This window comes from Oncorhynchus keta, chromosome 17 (assembly GCF_023373465.1).
Source record: "Oncorhynchus keta strain PuntledgeMale-10-30-2019 chromosome 17, Oket_V2, whole genome shotgun sequence".
Taxonomy (NCBI): Eukaryota; Metazoa; Chordata; class Actinopteri; order Salmoniformes; family Salmonidae; genus Oncorhynchus; species Oncorhynchus keta.
Window position 1 is genome coordinate 16,713,482 of NC_068437.1, and position 23,552 is coordinate 16,737,033.

Sequence of the window (23,552 nt, forward strand, 5' to 3'; positions counted from 1 at the left end):
GTAGCCTCCATGCAGCCTTGTATTACACACAGTATACCGCACAAACATCATAAGAGGCCAAATTCGTAAAAACGAACCCAAAAAACCCAAATTCCTCTGCCACCGCAGGACATATTTAACCAAAATTGAAAGCACACATACTAACTAAAATAATTCAACACATATTGGTCCCTCAGCAGCCGACCACTGTCGTCATCAGGGAAGATTGCCGGATTGTCCCAGTCCATGGCTGGTGGCACTCTGGGGCCCTCTCCTTCCTCAGGCAGGCCACATTGTGGAGGACAGCACAAGCCACAGTAATATCACATGCCCTAACAGGGCTGACCCTTAATTTGTGAAGGCAGTGAAAGCGTGCCTTCAGGAGGCCAAAGGTCATTTCAACTCTGGCCCTGGTCCTGGCATGGGCATGGTTGTAGGCCTGCTGTGCTTCCTGGGGGTCTGTGAAAGGTGTCAGGAGAAAAGGCTGGCAGCCATACCCCTGTCTCCCAGCAACACACCAGAGAATTCACCTGTCAACACAAAATCTCATCATTACTACCTCATAAACACAGTGATATTCTTGACACAGCCATGATGGTTATAAATAGGGGTTGTGTGGCTTACCTTGTGATAGGCACTGATAGATTTCAGAGGCCGAAAGATTCTGGAGTCATGGACTGAGCCAGGCCATTTTGCCACAACATTGCTGATCACACAGTCAGCATTGCAGACCATCTGAAATCATAAGATGAGGAATATTACACCAATCAATGCACATCACTGGCAATGCAGAGTGTTCGTCAATGGACAATATCAAAAAGTTATGTTCACCTGAACATTAATGCTGTGAAAGGATTTCCTATTCACAATATCGGCCTCATGGGCACCTGAGGGGCTTTTATCCTTATGTGTGTGCAGTCCACTGCACCAATGACATTGGGGAAACCTGTCACACAAAGTAATGAGTATCCTACTATGTGTTAACAGTTGTCCTGTAATTTGTAGATCCTCTTACCTGCAATCCTATAGAACTCCTCTTTGATGTCACAGAGTCTTCTGTGGCCAGGGAAGAGATGAAGACATCTGCTAATGCTTTGATAGCCAGACACACACTCCTTATTGTGCGGCAAATTGTGGCCTTGTTCAGCTGTTCTGCATCCCCCACTGAGTACAGGAAGGCTCCACTAGCAAAAAAGCGCAAGGCCACACAAACCATTTGCTCCACACTCAGTGCATGGCTCCGTGCAGTGCGGTGCTTAATCCTGGGACCCAGTAGTCTGCATAGATACCTGATGCCATCTGCAGAAAACCTGTATCTTTCATATAGATGGTCGTCAGGGAAGGCCAGTGGGTCCAACCGGTCCCTGAAGACCCTTTCTCGCCTGAAGGCTCTCCTCAGCACAAGTGCTTCTTCATCCACCACATCTCGCACGAATGGGCATGCCATTGTCAGAGCAGAAAGGAACACACAATTTTGGGCCTTCATATAGGCTAGTGGCCACACCTGCTGCTGGGGGTGGGCAAAGAGGGCGATGCCTTATAACGATGACTTGGTTGTACTGATTGCTGGGAAAATAAAAACCTTAGAAAGATGCCACTGTCCTGTGTGCTCACAATAAGAGCTCATATGTCATGGCTCACTTGACTTTACGAGAATATACCTAATTTTTATTTTGAGCTGTGTCATCTTCTTGGAGCTGGGGGAGGAAATACAAATAATGATTAATACATTTGTGTTACAGTTAGCATACAGTGTACATTGAAGGCATATCTCACCTCCCTCTCAAGTTTTTTTATTTCAAGGTCCAGTTTCCTAATTGTCCTCTTTTTATTTCGGACTCCAGTGCAAGATTTTCCATCTTTTTCTTCTTGTACTGAATGTCTATGTCTGCCAGTTCTATTTGGCGCCGGAGGTGGTTGCCATACAACTTTCTGATAGCTTGTGAGCTCTGTGAACACAATACAATTAGCGCAGCTGGAATTTGGCAGGATGTGGTGTCCTTTTATTAATACGCACTATGTTGCCAGGATGGTTTTCCCACTGTATAGCATCTGGGTCCTGTAAAGAAATTAGATTTTTGATTTTGATGAGGACTCCTCACCATTGTAGAGTAAATAGTACTTTCACAGTCTTACCATGATACCTCATGCCTTCTGGAATCCAGAGAGATGGTCTCCTCCTCATCATCATCGTCTCCATCATGTGCTGTTGCTGCTGCACTGGGGCCTTCACCCTATCACATTTAATCGGATTCATATTGAAGCTAGTAGACAAGACATGCCAGGCCTACAGTATGCCTTTGATGGAGTACTCACTGGATCAGCATCGTCTGGTGCTTGTGCTGGTGGCTCTAACAGGAACACAGTGCTGCCAGACACTGCAAGGCAATAGGTAAACCAAAGTCAGACAGTCCAAATTGATTCAATATGAATGTGGTTGTATCCCATGTAGAGATGGAAGGACATACCTTGAATGAAGCGGGTGGCATCTTGGGAGGAACCTATGCTCGTCTCTTTCCCCCAGGGATCCCCTCTAAGACGGGCCTGCCTTTATTTAGCTCCAAGGCCATGTCCTCTGCTGGGGTAAGGTCAGCCTTTGGTGACCCACCACCCGTGCCTTGTCTGTGGGTATTCTTTTTCACTGCTAAAACAGTACAGACAATGTGTGAGCAGGCACCTTCTGGGTACAATATATGCTTGTGCTTTGTTAAATATTAGTCAGGGACCATACCATTCTGCAGAATGTTCTTGTATTTGATTTTGACCTGCTGCCATGTCCGTTTTGGCCCGTTCATGTTTAATCTACACACACACACACACACATTTAATGGAGTCACACTGCAAAAAATTACTTGGTATTTTGTCTTGTTTTCAGTAAAAATATATAAAAAAAAACTTAACTAAAGATGTATTTTCTTGATTTGCTAAATGACCTAGCAAAATAAGTATAGTTTAGACAAAAATATAAACTTTAAGTAAATGTGTGCTTAAAACAAGCAAATAAAAAATCTGTCAATATAATAAAAATTCTCTTGAAATAAGTTTACTTTTTCCATAAACACTTAATTTTAGAAAAGTTCTCGTTTCACTGGCAGATTTTTTGCTTATTTTCCTAGGTAATTTTGCTCAAGAAAATATTCAAGATGTTTTTTAGATATTTTTTTTTACTGAAAACAAGACAAAAATACTAAGTAAGAAAGACATTTTTGCAGTGCAGTGAGCAACCGACCTTGGGTCCTTTGAAAGGCGCTATATAAATTAAAGTGATTATTATTATAGCTCATCTATTTATTCAATTAAATTTTATTTATATAGCACTTTTCACAATTGTTTCATTCTGTCAAAGCAGCTTTACATTAATGAAAGCAGGAGAAACACAAAAAAACGGTGGACAACATAAGAAGCAGAGTACAACGGCTAAGATTAAACCGTACTGAGCGTAGTAACGTTAAATAATAATGTAAGGCTTTAATAATAATTTATCATAGCTTTATACAGTGTGATGGACTTACTTTACACAATTTCACTCATATCTGCAGTGCATTTCAATTAAAAAATTTAACCGTTTCATAATTACAGTACAACTGCGTTTTTGGAGATGTGAATTAAATATTTGAATTGTAATTGTGATGTTTCAGCGGAGCGGTGAGTGTGTAATTGTGCACTACTTACGCATTCAGGCGGTCTGCAATACTTTGCCACGCTTTTTCTCTTTGCTTTATCACTGTGGCGGTGTTGCCTTTCTTCTTAATTATATCTTTTACCTCCTCGTATGCCTCCATGAGGATTTGTGCTTCCGACGGGGAAAAGTACGCGGCTCTAGTTGCCATGGTAAATCAGTTAATCTGTGATCTGTGGCGGGGTCTATTTGAGTGAGCCGTGAGCGCGCACCTATCCAGGATTGGTTTCACCTGGCTTAATGAATCCGTGTCTGCTCATCCTGGCTTGGTCTTTGTGCAGCCAATTAAGCCTGGGCACATGTTTTGGCTTCATTGAGCTCAGCTGAGTCATTTATCCCGGATGTCTTAATTCTACTTTTGTGCAACAGGCCCCAGGACCCGAAATAAGGATATGCATATTCTTGGTACCATTTGAAAGGAAACACTTTGAAGTTTGTGTAAATGTGAATTGAATGTAGGACAGTATAACACAATAGGTCTGGTAGAAGAAAATACAGACGGATAACTTGATATTTGAAATGCAAGAGAAAGGTCACAGTTCTAGCCATCACTCTGTTTGTAATTCCAATGGTGTCCACAAGATGGCAGCAGTGTATGTGCAAGGTTTCAGACGGATAACTTGAAGTATGAGCGTTCTCCATTACATTTAGTGTGAAGTCACGCAGGTACATTTGGGCAAATCATGAAGGAGACAGTTGCATTCATAGCAAAATGTTCTGCAAGAATATCGTCAAATGGGGCGGCAGGGTAGCCTAGTGGTTAGAGCGTTGGACTAGTAACCGAAAGGTTGCAAGTTCAAATCCCTAAGCTGACAAGGTACAAATCTGTCGTTCTGAACAGGCAGTTAACCCACTGTTCCTGGGCTGTCATTGAAAATAAGAATTTGTTCTTAACTGACAAATAAAGAAGATTTAAAGATACAAAAATCTGGATACTTTGACTAAGATTTTTTTAGTAATAGTAGCCATATTATAAGTTAAACATTTACCAGTTTTCAAAACTCAGAATATTCATATCATTTTTGTCCAAAAGGAAAAGGCATGCTGTCGCAAAAGGTAGGACCTACATGTTGCGACAGACACAGGCTTTCCGGATACTCCCATAAAGCCCAGCTCCTTGGCTATCTAGCTAGCTTTGTTTGACCCCGATTTGTGATTACTTGACAGTTAAAGTTGTTCAAGTGATGACCACCCCCTTTATTGGCATGCAATGAAGGCGTCGCTCTCTGACCAAATATGGTGTCCTATAGGATATACTACACCCCTAATGATATAGTCAAGTCTCGTTACGTTCTAGGATCTCTGAGGAATACATATGAATGTGATTTGACTCGTTGAAACAACGTTTAGGGTGAGATTTTCACAGATTCCTTTCTTTGCATATTGAACGAGTGGAAATACAAAATCGATTGTGCATGCTATATGGCCCTTTTTCGGATATGAAAAAGGATTTTATCTAACTAAACAAAACTTCATGTTATCTCTGGGAACCTTTGGATGATAAATCAGAGCAATAGGGGTGGCAGCGTAGCCTAGTGGTTAGAGCGTTGGACTAGTAACCAGAAGGTTGTGAGTTCAAACCCCCGAGCTGACAAGGTACAAATCTGTTGTTCTGCCCCTGAACAGGGGTGGCCTGTTCCCAGGCAGTCATTGAAAATAAGAATATGTTCTTAACTGACTTGCCTGGTTAAATAAAGGTAAAAATATATATATATATATATATATATTTCAGAATGTAAGTACACATTTCACCTTCAGAGGTGAATTTATCAAACCTATCGTAGTGAAAAAGTGTTTTGTTGTTAGGAGCTCTCCACAAACAATAGCATGGCATTTTTATGCATTAATAGCTACTGTAAATTGGACAGTGCAGTTATATTAACAAGAATTTAAGCTTTCAGCCGACATAAGACATATGTACCGACATTGTTATTTCTCAAAAATCTGCGATCTTGATACAAGGCGCTGCATGATTTACAACTGTCCCGATGACGGGACGCCGATCCCTAAGAAGTTGGAGGTATTCCAGAACACTCGTGCGGTTCACCTAGCCGACTAGGCTCCAGCCGAACTGAAGCATGCTGATGCCTTTACTTACTTCTAACCGGGGGCAGTGTCATTGTGTCACACGTCAGCAAAAACATAAAGCCAGGTTGCTCTTTTATTTATAATGACAGCCTAACCCGGGCCAACAATGCACTGCCCTATGGGACTCCCAATCACAGCTGGATGTGATACAGCCTGTAGTGACACCTCTTGCATTGAGATGCAGTGGCTTAGACGACTGCACCACTTGGGAGCACTGCACCACTTGGCCCAAACACACCAAGAGAGTCGTGAAGAGGGCAAAACCTTTCCCCCTCCGGACTGAAAAGATTTGGCATGGGTCCACAGCTGCACCATCGAGAGCATCCTGACCGGTTGTATCACCACCTGGTATGGAAACAGTACATCACTGGGGCCAAGCATCCTAACATCCATATAATAGACAGAGGAAAGCCCATAAAATTATCAGAGACTCCAGTCACCCAAGTCTTAGACCGTTTTCTCTGCTACCGCACGGCAAGTGGTACCGGAGCGCAAAGTCTAGGACCAGAAGGCTCCTTAACAGCTTCTACTCCAAGCCATAAGACTGCTGAACAATTATTCAAATGGCCACCGGACTATTTACATTGATAACCAACGACTCGTCAGTGAAGAGCACTTTTTGCCAGTCCTGCCTGGTCCAGCGACAGTGGATTTGTGCCCATAGGCGACGTTGTTGCCGGTGAGGACCTGTCTTACAACAGGCCTAGAAGCCCTCAGTCCAGTCTCTCTCAGCATATTGCGGACAGTCTGAGCACTGATAGAGGGATTGCGCGTTCCTGGTGTAACTCGGGCAGTTGTTGTTGCCATACTGTACCTGTCCTGCAGGTGTGATGTTCGGATGTACCGATCCTGTGCAGGTGTTGTTACACGTGGTCTGCCACTGCGAGGACGATCAGCTGTCCATCCTGTCTCCCTGTAGGGCTTTCTTAGGCGTCTCACAGTATGGACATTGCAGTTTATTGCCCTGGCCACATCTGCAGTCCTCATGCCTCCTTGCAGCATGCCTAAGGCACGTTCATGCAGGTGAGTAGGGACCCTAGGCATCTTTCTTTTGGTGTTTTTCAGTCAGTAGAAAGGCCTCTTTAGTGTCCTAAGTTTTCATAACTGTGACCTTAATTGCCTACCGTCTGTAAACTGTTAGTGTCTTAACGACAGTTCCACAGGTGCATGTTCATTAATTGTTTATGGTTCATTGAACAAGCATGGGAAACAGTGTTTAAACCCTTTACAATAAAGATCTGTGAAGTTATTTGGATTTTTATTAATTATCTTTGAAAGACAGGGTCCTGAAAAAGGGACGTTTATCTATATCTATCACACACAAATGTAGACAGCCCTTGAAATCAGTGGATTTGGCTATTTCAGCCACACCGGTTGCTGACAGGTATTACAAAAATCGAGCAGACAGACATGCCATCTCTGTCGACAAACATTGGCAGTAGAATGGCCTTACTGAAGCACTCAGTGACTTTCAACGTGGCACCGTCATTGTACTCCGGAACAGTGGAATCGCGCTCTCTGGAGTGATGAATCACACGTCACCAACTGGCAGTCCGATGGACAAATCTGGGCTTGGCAGATGCCAGGAAATGAAATGGAACGACCCTCCTCGTAAAATATACTGTGAAATTAGGGTAAGACTAACACAGAAGGTTGGTGGAACTTTAATTGGGGGGGGATGGTATCAAACACATGGGTACTGAAAGTACCCTTTAACCTTATTGGTGTTCTGAATAAGCCCACTTCTTAAATAATACATGAATGAATTTCCAAACATAAAAAAAAAAAACTTACAAAATGACATGTCTTATGTAAGCTTAAATGACAATACATGAATTATGATCACTTATCTGAGAAGGTACTAAAAATATTGGGAAAATGTGTATCTGCGAGTCACCTCCACAGTAGTAGGAATTTACACAACTGTCAATAACTTAAAACATCTGATTGGCTTAGAATACAAATGGGTATGGATACAACAACCACATGAACTGGTTGAAATATTAAAATGGTAGAAAAAGTCATTTAAATTTGTATCCAAATATGGAAGCGGCTCCCGAGTGACGTCGCAGTGCAAGAGGCGTTACTACAATCCCTGGTTCAATTCAAGGCTGTATCACATCCGGCCGTGATTGGGTACGTGGGCTTAATAAGTACACTAACCCCAACTGTAACCCTACACCTCGTCTCAAAAACAACTTAAACTAACATTACTCGAACGTCAATACATTTTAGGTTGAGTAAGTTAGACAAGCGTAATGAGTAACAAACCTGCTCTGTGCAACGTTAGCTTTATCTTTGGTTGAAGAACAATGTCGAGCAGCCTCTGAAAACAACTTCCTCCTGATACTATAGTTTTGTTTTACTAACCATTACATCTCCCAGTAGCAGCTGTTGATCTCTCGTTGAGGAAACCCCTCAACTGTATTTGAGACATTTTTAGATCATGAAAGTTTACGAGCTAGCTAGCGGTGTTGTTTTCATCACGTGCTGCATCAGCGACAAAAGCATTTGTATTTGTATTTTTGGATCCCCATTAGCTACTGCCAAGGCAACTACACAGCTCCTCTTCCTGGGGACCGGCAAAATTAAGGCAGTATCCGGTTGCATGGACGAGTAAAACATTTGAACTCTTGGTCGGACACAAGTAAAGACATTTTGCGCTATCGCCACCTGCTGGAGAGGTGTGAGACAAGGTTAGTTCGGCATTTAATTCCATAATTTAAACCAGGTGAATACAATATTTATTTTTAATTTGCCTGTTATTTCCATTGGGATTCTTTTTCAGTGAAGATGGGCACTGTACATGACATTTTTACTCATAACAAATATTGGCACCAAAAGCAATGACATGGATGTGCAGTCTTTGGGTTGAAAGTTATTTTTTTGTCCTCTTGCCCACTTTTCTTTCTTCTGTGTGCAATATACATTAAGTCATTAGGTGTCACCCATGGACAACCAAACACAATCCCGCTCATGCAGCTGCATAAAATCTAATAAATCAAACAAGCAAGCACTAGTAAAATGAGATGAAAATCAACGTTCTCATGCATCGTCTTGACGTTTGGCTTCTCTGGTACATATAGATATACCACAATGAAGGTTCCCACCCTCTGCTCCTCACTTTCACATCACACAGTTGTAAAGTTCACTCTAGCTCCCAATGCTCTCAATCCACCTCTTCCATAGTCGTTTCACTGGGCAAGCAACTCTCCTAGTGCTTCTTTGGGTCCTGACAGACAATTGTATGGTGCTTGCAGCTTATAGAGGAGATTGTCCAATGTTGGGTTTGTTGTTGTGCTATATACTGGTTCTGTCCACAGGGCTCTCTCAGTCTTTGACAAGCCTGTAAATATGGTGCTGGGCTCCATGCTCACTAGTAGACACCTCAAAGACATAGGCTATACACAGCAGGGTCTCCAGTGTGTCCCTGTTGGTCACCACCTAAAGAGAGACACACACATTGTCCTGTTATACCACCACTACAATGCACACTTCCTTTGTGAAGAAATAACAAATCAAATGGTCATTCTTTTGCATACAGGTGGGTCTCAATTCTCACTAAGAACATGACAGAGATGTAAAGCGAACTACACAAATTTGAATTGTCAAAAATGCACGAGCTCCTTCAGAGAATGATACTGTCACAATTTCATTCCCCCTAGCACTGAATGAAACACTTGTTGCATCATGATCTGTAGCATTGATACAATGTGTGTGTGTGTACAAATACTCACACCCTCATGACCCTGCCTAGAGGACACCAACTCACGCCTTAGTTTAGCACGTAGCCATCCCAGGCTTGCTGTGTGGAAAAGATGCTATCTGCAGTGGCGTAAAGTACTTAAGTCGTTTTTTGGGGTATATGTACTTTACTATATGTTTTTGACAACTTTTACTCCACTACATTCCTAAAGAAAATAATGTACTTTACTCCATTTTCCCTGACACCCAAAAGTATATTACATTTTGAACGCTTAGCAAGACATTGAAATGGTCCAATTCACACACTTATCAAGAGAACATCCCTGGTCATCCCCACTGCCTCTGATCTGTCAGACTCACTAAACACACATGATTTGTTTGTAAATTATGTCTGAAGGTTGAAGTTTGTCCCTGGCTATCCGTACATTAAAAAAAATAAAAAAAATTGTGCAGTCTGGTTTGCTTAATATATGGAATTAGAAATGATTCATACTTTCACTTGTGGTGCTTAAGTATAATGAACAAAAATATAATCACAATATTTCAACTGTTGGTTCTATGTTTCATGAGCTGAAATAAAAGATCCCAGAAATGCTCCATTCGCACAAAAATCTTACTTCTCTCAAATGTGTGCACACATTTTTACACGTCACTTTTAGTGAGCATTTCTCTTTTCCCAAGATAATCCATCCATCTGACAGGTGGCATATCAAGAAGCTGATTAAACCGCATGATCATTACACAGGTGCACTTTGTGCTGGGGACAATAAAAAGCCACTAAAATGTGCAGTTTTGTCACAACACAATGCCACAGATGTCTCAAGTATTGAGGGAGTATGCAATTGGCATGCTGACTTGAAGAATGTCCACCAGAGCTGTTGCCAGATAATTGTATGTTAATATCTCTACTATAAGCCACCAACTTCATTTGTGAGAATTTAGCAATACGTCCAACAGGCCTCACAACCGCAGACCACGTGTATGGTGTTGTGTGAGCGAGTGGTTTGCTGAGAGTGCACCATGGTGGAGGTGGGGTTATGGTGTGGGCAGGCATAAGCTACGGACAATGAACTTAATTGCATTTTATCGATGGCAATTTGAATGCACAGCCATATCGTGAAGAGATCCCGAGGCCCACTGTCATGCCATTCATCCGCCAACCACCTCATGTACACAATTCCTGGAAGCTGAAAATGTCCCAGTTCTTCCATGGCCTGCATACTTACCCACTGAGCATGTTTGGGATGCTCTGGATAGATTTGTATGGCAGCGTATTCCAGTTCCTGACAATATCCAGCAACTTCGCACAGCCATTGAAGAGGAGGGGAACAACATTCCACAGGCCACAATCAACAGCCTGTTCAACTCTATGCGAAGGAGATGTGTCTCACTGCATTTGGCAAATTGTGGTCCCACCAGATATTGACTGGTTTTCTGACCCACGCCTTTACCTTAAGGTATCGGTGACCAACAGATGCATATCTGTATTCCCAGTCATGTCAAATCCATAGATTAGGGCCCAATTTATTTATTTGAGTTTCCTTATATGAACTCAGTAAAATCTTCAAAATGGTTGCATTGAGCATTAATCATTTTGTTCAGTATATATTTAAAATCAAATACTTTTAGACTTCCTCAAATAATACTTTACTGGGTGACTTTCACTTTTATTTGAGTCATTTTCTATGAAGGTATCTTTACTTTTGCCACCACTGGGTATCTGTTTCCCTAGATGTCCAGCTATACCTGTCCAGAAATATTTGAATCCTTATTGTATGAATTATGTATATAATATTTAAAATGTGCATTTGTGTGTGCTTGTGTACCTGTAGGATGGTGAAGTTCTCCAGTACACTGTTCATCATGTACTTCTCTGGCAGGTGTTTGAGCTTGTGGATGAAGTTGATCATATATTCACACAGTGGGGACCGGTGGATTCTGAACACATACCGCCCATTCTCAAACCGTGCATACTCCGTCTGGGGAAACAAAATATATCCAAAATATGATTTACATTCAAGGTTTTTTATTTTAATTGTATTTTTTAAACTATTTTCTACATTGTAGAATGATAGTGAAGACAAACTATGAAATAACACATATGGAATCAAGTATTAAATATCAAAATATATTTTATATTTGAGATTCTTCAAAGTAGCCACCCTTTTCAATCTCTCAAACAGTTTCATGAGGTAGTCACCTGGAATGCATTTAGATTAACAGGTGTGCCTTGTTAAAAGTTAATTTTGTAGAATTTCTTTCCTTCTTAATGTGTTTTAGCCAATCAGTTGTGTTTTGTGACAAGGGTCAAGAAGCCATAGTAATGGACATTAAACCAGTGAAAATATGTCCTTTGGGCTGATGAGTCCAAATTTGAGATTTTTGGTTCCATCCGCCGTGTCTTTGTGAGATACACAGAGTAGGTGAACGGATGATCTCCCCATGTGTGGTTCCCACCGTGAAGCATGGATGTGGTGGTGTGATGGTGCTTTGCTTGTGACACTGATTTATTTAGAATTCAAGGCACGCTTAACCAGCATGGCTTCCACAGCATTCTGCAGCGATACGCTATCCCATCTGGTTGGCAGTTAGTGGGACTATCATTTGTTTTTCAACACGACAATGACCCAACACACCTCCAGGCTGTGTAAGGGCTATTTGACCAAGGAGAGCGATCGAGTGCTGCATCAGATGACCTGGCCTCCACAATCACCCGACCTCAACCCAATTGAGTTGGACCGCAGAGTGAAGGAAAAGCATCCAGCAAGTGCTCAGCATATGTGGGAACTCCTTCAAGACTGTTGGAAAAACATTCCAGGTGAAGCTGATTGAGAGAATGCCAAGCTTGTGCAAAGCTGTTATCAAGGCAAAGAGTGGCTACGTTGAAGAACCTCAAATCTAAAATATATTTTGATTTGTTCAACACTTATTTGGTTACTACATATGTGCTATTTTAAAGTTTATATGTATTCACTATTATTCCACAATGTAGATAATGGTAAAAATACAAATAAATCATTGAATGAAGTGTGTCCAAACTTTTGACTGCTACTGTATGTTTAATATATCATGAGATGGTCACACTGAAAATAAATTAGATTATTTTATAAATGAAATTCAAGGAAATAAATGTATAATGTAGCTGATATATGGCAAGATAGCTATAGCATTAAACATATACTGTAGGCAATGGTTACCATAATCAAATTGATGTCCCCGTTGAATATCATTACATTATAGCTAGTGGCCCATAGGACTCTGGTCATAAGTAGTGCACTACATACAGAATAGGGTTACATTTATTTTTTTAATTTCACCTTTATTTAACCAGGTAGGCCAGTTGAGAACACGTTCTCATTTACAACTGCGATCTGGCCAAGATAAAGCAAAGCAGTGCAACAAAAACAACAGTTACACATAAAGAAACGTCCAATAGCAATAGAAAAATTAGAAAAGTTAGTGGGAGATAAGATTCCAGCTTCAGTGATTTTTGCAATTAGTTCCAGTCATTGGCAGCAGAGAACTGGAAGGAAAGGCTGCCATAGGAAGGGTTGGCTTTGGGGGTGACCAGTGAAATATATCTGCTGGAGCGCGTTTTACGGGTGTGTTGCTATGGTGACCAGTGAGCTGAGATAAGGCGGGGCTATACCGAGCATAGACTTATACATGACCTGGAGCCAGAGGGTTTGGCGATGAATATGTAGTGATGGCCAGCTGACGAGAGCATACAGGTCGCAGTGGTGGGTAGTATATGGGGCTTTGGTGACAAAACAGATGGCACTGTGATAGCAAATTGGATGTAGTCTGAGTAGAGTGTTTGCCGAAGTCAAGGATCAGAAGGATAGTCAGTTTTACGAGGGTATTTTTGGCAGCATGAGTGAAGGAGGCTTTGTTGCGAAATAAGAAGCCAATAGATTTAATCTTGGATTGGAGATGCTTAATGTGAGTCTGGAAGGAGAGTTTACAGTCCAACCAGACACCTAGGTATTTGTAGTTGTCCACATATTCTATGTCAGAACCGTCCAGAGTAGTGATGCTAGTCCGGCGGGAGGGCGCGGGCAGCAACCGGGTGAAGAGCATGCACTTAGTTTTACTTGCATTTAAAAGCAGTTGGAGGCCTAGGAAGGAGTATTGTACGGTATTGAAGCTCGTCTGAGGCTTGTTAGCACAGTGTCCAAAGAAGGGCCAGATGTATACAGAATGGTGTCGTCTGAGTAGAGATGGATCAGAGAATCACCAGCAGCAAGAGCGACATCATTGATATATACAGAAAAGAGTCGGCCCGAGAATTGAACCCTGTGGCACCCCCTTAGAAACTGCCAGAGGTCCGGACAACAGGCCCTCCGATTTGACACACTGAACTCTGAGAAGTAGTTGGTGAACCAGGCGAGGCAGTCATTTGAGAAGCCAAGGCTTCGGTGATTGACAGAGTTGAAAGCCTTGGCCAGGTCGATGAAGATGGTCAGTGATCTGTTTAACTTGGCTTTCAAAGATGTAAAAAGAGGCAGGCAGGATGGATATAGGTCTATAACAGTTTGGGTCTAGAGTGTCTCCCCCTTTGAAGAGGGGGATGACCGCTGCAGCTTTCCAATCTTCGGGGATCTCAGACGATACAAAAGAGAGATTGAATAGGCTAGTTATAGGGGTTGCAACAATTTCGGATGATAATTTTAGTCAAGCCCAACTGACTTGTAGAGATCCAGATTTTGCAGCTCTTTCAGAACATCAGTTGTCTGGATTTGGGTGAAGGAGAAAAGGGGGGGGGGCTTGGGCAAGTTGCTGCAGGGGTTGCAGAGATGTTGGCCAGGGTAGGGGTAGCCAGGTGGAAAACATGGCCAGCCGTAGAAAAATGCCCCACAGGAGTCGCTAGTGCGCGATGAGACAAGGATATCCCTACCGGCCAAACCCTCCCTAACCCGGACGACACTAGGCCAATGGACCTCCCGGTCGCGGCCGGCTGCGACAGAGCCTGGGCTCGAACCCAGAGTCTCTGGTGGCACAGCTAGCACTGCGATAGAGTGCCCTAGATCACCGGGAGTCCCATTTTTTGGGGGAATGGGGCATGCTTATTTAAGATGGTGAGGAAAGCACTTTTAAAGAGCAACCAGGTATCCTCTGCTGACGAGATCAATATCCTTCCAGGATACCCGGGCCAGGTTGATTAGAAAGGCCTAATCGGTGAAGCGTTTGACAGTGATGAGGGGTGGTTGTTTGACCGCGGACCCATTACGAATGCAGGCAATGAGGCAATGATTGCTGAGATCCTAGTTGAAGACAGCAGCGGTGTATTTCGATGGCAAGTTGGTCAGGATGATATAAGAGGGTGGCCATGGTTACGGATATAGGGTTGTACCTGGTAGGTTCCTTGGGACGCGACCAGTGAGTCAGGGTGAGGAGGAGTTAAGTGGTGTCTTGTGAATTGTTTGGCCGTCTGTTCTAGACCACAGATTGTTAAGTAGTGAGTTGAATCCCACTGGTTGGGTTATTCATTTATTCCCAGAGTGATAATCATTACGTTCACGAACAGTCATGATCTCAAATGTTGAGATCGCAGGTCTAAAACATTTTCATGCCAATCCCGGAGTCTACATAAAAACTCTGTTGACCATCTCGAAATACTCAATATAAATGTATGTTTATTTAGGTACTGTAAACCTACATGTATTTCTGTCTTTATCTACACATATATGTTATGTATTTTGTACTGTATATGCATATTGTATGTATACTAGGCTTGGGCAAAATACCGCTTATACCTTATACCGGGGTATTTCGAAATACCGATGTGATTTCCAATACCGCAAAAAATAAACGGTATTCAAAATCATACCATCGGTATTTCAGGGGTGGGTGCTAAGCCACTGCTTATAACTAACTATAAGAAATCTAAGATGTGTCAAATAAATGATATCCAGCTCAGGCCTCTAGCTATGCATTTGGTTTGCTAACTTGCTAAGTGGTTAGATGTCCAGATCAAGTTTCTTGTTTACAGCAGAGACATTCAATCCTCTCCTGGATCAAGATCCCTGTTGCCTTAATAGTTTTGTGCGTAACAAAAAAATGAATAAAAATAAGTTTAATAGCGGCACTTGTGTGCATTTCCGGTAATACCTTATACCCCGGTATGGTATAGAAACGGTATGAAGATATGAATATCCGGATACCACCAAACCCTAATGTAAACAGTATGTCGTGTGTACTAAACATTAGGAACACCCATGCTCTTTCCATGACAGAATGACCAGGTGAATCCAGGTGAAAGCTATGATCCCTTATTTATGTTAAATCCACTTCAAATAAGTGTAGATGAAGGGGAGGAGACAGGTTAAAGAAGCCTTGAGACAATTGAGACATGGATTGTGTGTGTGTGCCATTCAGAGGGTAAATGAGCAAGACAGAATATTTCAGTGCCTTTGAACGGGGTATGGTAGTAGGTGCCAGGCGCACCGGTTTGAGTGTGTCAAGAACTGCAATGTTGCAGTGGTCCACCACCCAAAGAACATCCAGCCAACTTGACACAACTGTGGGAAGCATTGGAGTCAACGTAGGCCAGCATCCCTGTGGAACGCTTTCGACACCTTGTATAGTCCATACCCTGACGAAATGAGGCTGTTCTGAAGGCAAAAGGGGGTGAAACTCAAAATTTGGAAGGTGTTCCTAATGTTTTGTACACTCAGTGAATACTGTATGTATATTTACCTGATCTCTATTCATGGACCTGGAACAATCAGTTGTTTCTCGCTCACCTCTACTTTCTCCACCACCTGCTTTCCGAAGGAGCAGACCTTGGTGGAGGAGGTGATGATCATGTTCTCGGAGCTCTCGTACTGACTGGACACGCCGTAGAACAAACTGCTGTCGTCCTGCAGGTTGGCACTCAAATCAGCCTGCAGAGAGAGGAACCACACACCCAGGTAACAATAACAGATCAGCCTGCAGAGAGAGGAACCACACACCCAGTCAACAATAACAGATCAGCCTGCAGAGAGAGGAACCACACATCCAGTCAACAACAATAGATCAGCATGGAGAGAGAGAGAGGAACCACACACCCAGTCAACAATAACAGATCAGCCTGCAGAGAGAGGAACCACACATCCAGTCAACAACAAATCAGCCTGCAGAGAAAGGAACCACACCCAGGCAACAACAATAGATCAGCCGGCAGAGAGAGGAACCACACACCCAGGTAACAATAACAGATCAGTCTGCAGAGAGAGGAACCACACACCCAGGTAACAATAACAGATCAGCCTGCAGAGAGAGGAACCACACACCCAGGTAACAACAAATCAGCCTGCAGAGAAAGGAACCACACACCCAGGTAACAATAACAGATCAGCCTGCAGAGAGAGGAACCACACACCCAGGTAACAATAACAGATCAGTCTGCAGAGAGAGGAACCACACACCCAGGCAACAATAACAGATCAGCCTGCAGAGAGAGGAACCACACACCCAGGCAACAATAACAGATCAGCCTGCAGAGAGAGGAACCACACACCCAGTCAACAACAAATCAGCCTGCAGAGAAAGGAACCACACACCCAGGCAACAACAATAGATCAGCCGGCAGAGAGAGGAACCACACACCCAGGTAACAATAACAGATCAGCCGGCAGAGAGAGGAACCACACACCCAGGTAACAATAACAGAGCAGTCTGCAGAGAGAGGAACCACACACCCAGGCAACAATAACAGATCAGCCTGCAGAGAGAGGAACCACACACCCAGGTAACAATAACAGATCAGCCTGCAGAGAGAGGAACCACACACCCAGGTAACAATAACAGATCAGCCTGCAGAGAGAGGAACCACACACCCAGGTAACAATAACAGATCAGTCTGCAGAGAGAGGAACCACACACCCAGGCAACAATAACAGATCAGCCTGCAGAGAGAGGAACCACACACTAAGGCAACAACAATAGATCAGCTGGCAGAGAGAGGAACCACACACTAAGGCAACAACAATAGATCAGCTGGCAGAGAGAGGAACCACACACCCAGGTAACAATAACAGATCAGTCTGCAGAGAGAGGAACCACACACTAAGGCAACAACAATAGATCAGCCGGCAGAGAGAGGAACCACACACCCAGGCAACAATAACAGATCAGCCTGCAGAGAGAGGAACCACACACTAAGGCAACAACAATAGATCAGCTGGCAGAGAGAGGAACCACACACCCAGTCAACAATAACAGATCAGCCTGCAGAGAGAGGAACCACACACTAAGGCAACAACAATAGATCAGCTGGCAGAGAGAGGAACCACACACCCAGTCAACAATAACAGATCAGCCTGCAGAGAGAGGAACCACACACTAAGGCAACAACAATAGATCAGCCGGCAGAGAGAGGAACCACACACCCAGGCAACAATAACAGATCAGCCTGCAGAGAGAGGAACCACACACTAAGGCAACAACAATAGATCAGCTGGCAGAGAGGAACCACACACCCAGGTAACAATAACAGATCAGTCTGCAGAGAGAGGAACCACACACTAAGGCAACAACAATAGATCAGCCGGCAGAGAGAGGAACCACACACCCAGGCAACAATAACAGATCAGCCTGCAGAGAGAGGAACCACACACCCAGGTAACAATAACAGATCAGTCTGCAGAGAGAGGAACCACACACCCAGGTAACAATAACAGATCAGTCTGCAGAGAGAGGAACCACACATCCAGTCAACAACAATAGATCAGTCTGCAGACAGAGGAACCACACACCCAGGCAACAATAACAGATCAGCCTGCAGAGAGAGGAACCACACACCCAGGTAACAATAACAGATCAGCCTGCAGAGAGAGGAACCACACACCCAGGTAACAATAACAGATCAGTCTGCAGAGAGAGGAACCACACACCCAGGTAACAATAACAGATCAGCCTGCAGAGAGAGGAACCACACATCCAGTCAACAACAGATCAGCCTGCAGAGAGAGGAACCACACACCCAGTCAACAACAATAGATCAGCATGGAGAGAGAGGGTCCACACACCCAGTCAACAACAATAGATCAGCATGGAGAGAGAGAGAGGAACCACACACCCAGTCAACAATAACAGATCAGCCTGCAGAGAGAGGAACCACACATCCAGTCAACAACAAATCAGCCTGCAGAGAAAGGAACCACACCCAGGCAACAACAATAGATCAGCCGGCAGAGAGAGGAACCACACACCCAGGTAACAATAACAGATCAGTCTGCAGAGAGAGGAACCACACACCCAGGTAACAATAACAGATCAGCCTGCAGAGAGAGGAACCACACACCCAGGTAACAACAAATCAGCCTGCAGAGAAAGGAACCACACACCCAGGTAACAATAACAGATCAGCCTGCAGAGAGAGGAACCACACACCCAGGTAACAATAACAGATCAGTCTGCAGAGAGAGGAACCACACACCCAGGCAACAATAACAGATCAGCCTGCAGAGAGAGGAACCACACACCCAGGTAACAATAACAGATCAGTCTGCAGAGAGAGGAACCACACACCCAGGCAACAATAACAGATCAGCCTGCAGAGAGAGGAACCACACACCCAGTCAACAACAAATCAGCCTGCAGAGAAAGGAACCACACACCCAGGCAACAACAATAGATCAGCCGGCAGAGAGAGGAACCACACACCCAGGTAACAATAACAGATCAGCCGGCAGAGAGAGGAACCACACACCCAGGTAACAATAACAGAGCAGTCTGCAGAGAGAGGAACCACACACCCAGGCAACAATAACAGATCAGCCTGCAGAGAGGAACCACACACCCAGGTAACAATAACAGATCAGCCTGCAGAGAGAGGAACCACACACCCAGGTAACAATAACAGATCAGCGTGCAGAGAGAGGAACCACACACCCAGGTAACAATAACAGATCAGTCTGCAGAGAGGGAACCACACACCCAGGCAACAATAACAGATCAGCCTGCAGAGAGGAACCACACACTAAGGCAACAACAATAGATCAGCTGGTAGAGAGAGGAACCACACACTAAGGCAACAACAATAGATCAGCTGGCAGAGAGAGGAACCACACACCCAGGTAACAATAACAGATCAGTCTGCAGAGAGAGGAACCACACACTAAGGCAACAACAATAGATCAGCCGGCAGAGAGAGGAACCACACACCCAGGCAACAATAACAGATCAGCCTGCAGAGAGAGGAACCACACACTAAGGCAACAACAATAGATCAGCTGGCAGAGAGAGGAACCACACACCCAGTCAACAATAACAGATCAGCCTGCAGAGAGAGGAACCACACACTAAGGCAACAACAATAGATCAGCTGGCAGAGAGAGGAACCACACACCCAGTCAACAATAACAGATCAGCCTGCAGAGAGAGGAACCACACACTAAGGCAACAACAATAGATCAGCCGGCAGAGAGAGGAACCACACACCCAGGCAACAATAACAGATCAGCCTGCAGAGAGAGGAACCACACACTAAGGCAACAACAATAGATCAGCTGGCAGAGAGAGGAACCACACACCCAGGTAACAATAACAGATCAGTCTGCAGAGAGAGGAACCACACACTAAGGCAACAACAATAGATCAGCCGGCAGAGAGAGGAACCACACACCCAGGCAACAATAACAGATCAGCCTGCAGAGAGAGGAACCACACACCCAGGTAACAATAACAGATCAGTCTGCAGAGAGAGGAACCACACACCCAGGTAACAATAACAGATCAGTCTGCAGAGAGAGGAACCACACATCCAGTCAACAACAATAGATCAGTCTGCAGACAGAGGAACCACACACCCAGGCAACAATAACAGATCAGCCTGCAGAGAGAGGAACCACACACCCAGGTAACAATAACAGATCAGCCTGCAGAGAGAGGAACCACACACCCAGGTAACAATAACAGATCAGTCTGCAGAGAGAGGAACCACACACCCAGGTAACAATAACAGATCAGCCTGCAGAGAGAGGAACCACACATCCAGTCAACAACAGATCAGCCTGCAGAGAAAGGAACCACACACCCAGTCAACAACAAATCAGCCTGCAGAGAAAGGAACCACACACCCAGGCAACAACAATAGATCAGCCGGCAGAGAGAGGAACCACACACCCAGTCAACAACAAATCAGCCTGCAGAGAAAGGAACCACACACCCAGGCAACAACAAATCAGCCTGCAGAGAAAGGAACCACACACCCAGGCAACAACAATAGATCAGCCGGCAGAGAGAGGAACCACACACCCAGGTAACAATAACAGATCAGTCTGCAGAGAGAGGAACCACACACCCAGGTAACAATAACAGATCAGCCTGCAGAGAGAGGATTCAAACACCCAGGCAACAACAATAGAGTCTGCAGAGAGAGGAACCACACACCCAGTCAACAACAATAGATCAGCCTGCAGAGAGAGGAACCACACACCCAGTCAACAACAATAGATCAGCCTGCAGAGAGAGGAACCACACACCCAGTCAACAACAATAGATCAGCCTGCAGAGAGAGGAACCACACACCCAGTCAACAACAATAGATCAGCCTGCAGAGAGAGGAACCTCACACCCAGTCAACAACAACCTTCCAGTCCCTCCCCCTTTTTTTGACATACACATGGTTAGCAGATGTTAATGCGAGTGTAGTGAAATGCTTGTGCTTCTAGTTCCGACAATGCAGTAATAACCAACGAGTAATCTAACCTAAAAATTTCACAACAACTACTTTATACAGTGGGACAAAAAAAGTATTTAGTCAGCCACCAATTGTGCAAGTTCTCCCACTTAAAGAGGAGAGAGGCCTGTAATTTTCATCATAGGTACACTTCAACTATGACAGACAAAATGAGAAAAAAAATCCAGAAAATCACATTGTAGGATTTTTTATGAATTTATTTGCAAATTATGGTGGGAAATAAGTATTTGGTCAATAACAAAAGTTTCTCAATACTTTGTTAAATACCCTTTGTTGGCAATGACAGATGTCAAACTTTTTCTGTAAGTCTTCACACACTGGTTCTCACACTGTTGCTGGAAGGCACTGCTGCGCCTTCTTCACCATGCTGTCTGTGTGGGCGGACCATTTCAGTTTGTCCGTGATGTGTACGCTGAGGAACTTAACACTTTCCACGTTCTCCACTACTGTCCCGTCGATGTGGATAGGGGGCTGCTCCCTCTGCTGTTTCCTGAAGTCCATGATCATCTCCTTTGTTTAGTCAAAATTGAGTGCGAGGTTATTTTCCTGACGCCACACTCCGAGGGCCCTCACTTCCTCCTTGTAGGCCGTCTCGCCGTTGCTGGTAATCAAGCCTACCACTGTTGTGTCTGCAAATTTGATGATTGAGTTGGAGGCGTGCGTGGCCACGCAGTCGTGGGTGAACAGGGAGTACAGGAGAGGCCTGAGAACGCACCCTTGTGAGGCCTCAGTGTTGAGGAACAGCGGGGTGGAGATGTTGTTACCTACCCTCACCACCTGGGGGCGGCCCGTCAGGAAGTCCAGGACCAGTTGCACAGGGCAGGGTCGAGACCCAGGGTCTCGAGCTTAATGACGAGTTTGGAGGGTACTATGGTGTTAAATGCTGAGCTGTAGTCGATGAACAGCACTCTTACATAGGTATTCCTCTTGTCCAGATGGGTTAGGGCAGTGTGCAGAGTGATTGCGATTGCGTCGTCTGTGGACCTATTGGGGCAGTAAACAAATTGGATTGGGTCTAGGTTGTCAGTTAGGGTGGAGGTGATATAGTCATTACATTACATTTACATTTACATTTAAGTCATTTAGCAGACGCTCTTATCCAGAGCGACTTACAAATTGGTGCATTCACCTTATGACATCCAGCGGAACAGCCACTTTACAATAGTGCATCTAAATCTTTTAAGGGGGAGGGGGGGTGAGAAGGATTACTTTATCCTATCCTAGGTATTCCTTAAAGAGGTGGGGTTTCAGGTGTCTCCGGAAGGTGGTGATTGACTCCGCTGTCCTGGCGTCGTGAGGGAGTTTGTTCCACCATTGGGGAGCCAGAGCAGCGAACAGTTTTGACTGGGCTGAGCGGGAACTGTACTTCCTCAGTGGTAGGGAGACGAGCAGGCCAGAGGTGGATGAACGCAGTGCCCTTGTTTGGGTGTAGGGCCTGATCAGAGCCTGGAGGTACTGAGGTGCCGTTCCCCTCACAGCTCCGTAGGCAAGCACCATGGTCTTGTAGCGGATGCGAGCTTCAACTGGAAGCCAGTGGAGAGAGCGGAGGAGCGGGGTGACGTGAGAGAACTTGGGAAGGTTGAACACCAGACGGGCTGCGGCGTTCTGGATGAGTTGTAGGGGTTTAATGGCACAGGCAGGAGCCCAGCCAACAGCGAGTTGCAGTAATCCAGACGGGAGATGACAAGTGCCTGGATTAGGACCTGCGCCGCTTCCTGTGTGAGGCAGGGTCGTACTCTGCGGATGTTGTAGAGCATGAACCTACAGGAACGGGCCACCGCCTTGATGTTAGTTGAGAACGACAGGGTGTTGTCCAGGATCACGCCAAGGTTCTTAGCGCTCTGGGAGGAGGACACAATGGAGTTGTCAACCGTGATGGCGAGATCATGGAACGGGCAGTCCTTCCCGGGAGGAAGAGCAGCTCCGTCTTGCCGAGGTTCAGCTTGAGGTGGTGATCCGTCATCCACACTGATATGTCTGCCAGACATGCAGAGATGCGATTCACCACCTGGTCATCAGAAGGAGGAAAGGAGAAGATTAATTGTGTGTCGTCTACATAACAATGATAGGAGAGACCATGTGAGGTTATGACAGAGCCAAGTGACTTGGTGTATAGCGAGAATAGGAGAGGGCCTAGAACAGAGCCCTGGGGACACCAGTGGTGAGAGCACGTGGTGAGGAGACAGATTCTCGCCACGCCACCTGGTAGGAGCGACCTGTCAGGTAGGACGCAATCCAAGCGTGGGCCGCGCCGGAGATGCCCAACTCGGAGAGGGTGGAGAGGAGGATCTGATGGTTCACAGTATCGAAGGCAGCCGATAGGTCTAGAAGGATGAGAGCAGAGGAGAGAGAGTTAGCTTTAGCGGTGCGGAGCGCCTCCGTGATACAGAGAAGAGCAGTCTCAGTTGAATG

The 23,552-nt window shown here is 44.7% G+C and overlaps 2 protein-coding genes and 2 long non-coding RNA genes across 9 annotated transcripts in view; 1 reads left to right on the forward strand and 3 right to left on the reverse strand.

The window, feature by feature from the left end:
• Positions 1-519: 519 nt before the first annotated feature.
• LOC127908207 (uncharacterized) lies at positions 520-1,480 on the reverse strand. The gene is made up of 2 exons (XM_052465618.1): positions 995-1,480; positions 520-714 (listed from the first exon to the last, which is right to left on the reverse strand). Exons 1-2 carry the CDS (start codon positions 1,463-1,465, stop codon positions 535-537), a joined length of 651 nt encoding a protein of 216 aa, XP_052321578.1. The 5' UTR covers positions 1,466-1,480; the 3' UTR covers positions 520-534.
• A 23-nt stretch (positions 1,481-1,503) lies between these two features.
• LOC127908208 (uncharacterized) lies at positions 1,504-4,028 on the reverse strand. Of its 5 annotated transcripts, none has more exons than XR_008066302.1 (6): positions 3,652-4,028; positions 2,448-2,781; positions 2,296-2,357; positions 2,116-2,213; positions 1,641-2,038; positions 1,504-1,545 (listed from the first exon to the last, which is right to left on the reverse strand). It is a non-coding gene; the product is annotated as an uncharacterized LOC127908208 (long non-coding RNA). The 5 variants fall into 5 exon arrangements; XR_008066300.1 differs by lacking the exon at positions 1,504-1,545 and having other exon boundaries at positions 1,583-2,038; positions 2,448-2,623; positions 2,711-2,781; XR_008066301.1 differs by lacking the exon at positions 1,504-1,545 and having other exon boundaries at positions 1,583-2,038; positions 2,448-2,623.
• Positions 4,029-8,473: 4,445 nt separating this feature from the next.
• LOC118396226 (transcriptional enhancer factor TEF-3-like) overlaps positions 8,474-23,552 on the reverse strand; it is a 33,757-nt gene continuing 18,678 nt past the window's right edge. Inside the window, 3 exon segments of the mRNA XM_035790321.2 lie at positions 8,474-9,190; positions 11,278-11,430; positions 16,198-16,338. Of these exon segments, the coding sequence (XP_035646214.2) occupies positions 9,077-9,190; positions 11,278-11,430; positions 16,198-16,338 (408 nt within the window). The 3' untranslated portion in view covers positions 8,474-9,076.
• Positions 16,346-18,983, forward strand: LOC127908209 (uncharacterized). 2 transcript variants are annotated; one of them, XR_008066306.1, is made up of 3 exons: positions 16,346-16,640; positions 18,013-18,058; positions 18,972-18,983. It is a non-coding gene; the product is annotated as an uncharacterized LOC127908209 (long non-coding RNA). The 2 variants fall into 2 exon arrangements; XR_008066305.1 differs by lacking the exon at positions 18,972-18,983 and adding an exon at positions 18,880-18,891.

What these genes read in the sequence shown, in the direction of transcription:
- LOC127908207 (XM_052465618.1), bottom strand. Translation starts at nt 1,465, where the DNA reads ATGAAGGCCCAAAATTGTGTGTTCCTTTCTGCTCTGACAATGGCATGC. An exon ending in GGAGTTCTATAGGATTGCAG is followed by an intron (nt 715 to 994) that starts GTAAGAGGATCT and finishes TTATGATTTCAG; the next exon opens with ATGGTCTGCAATGCTGACTG.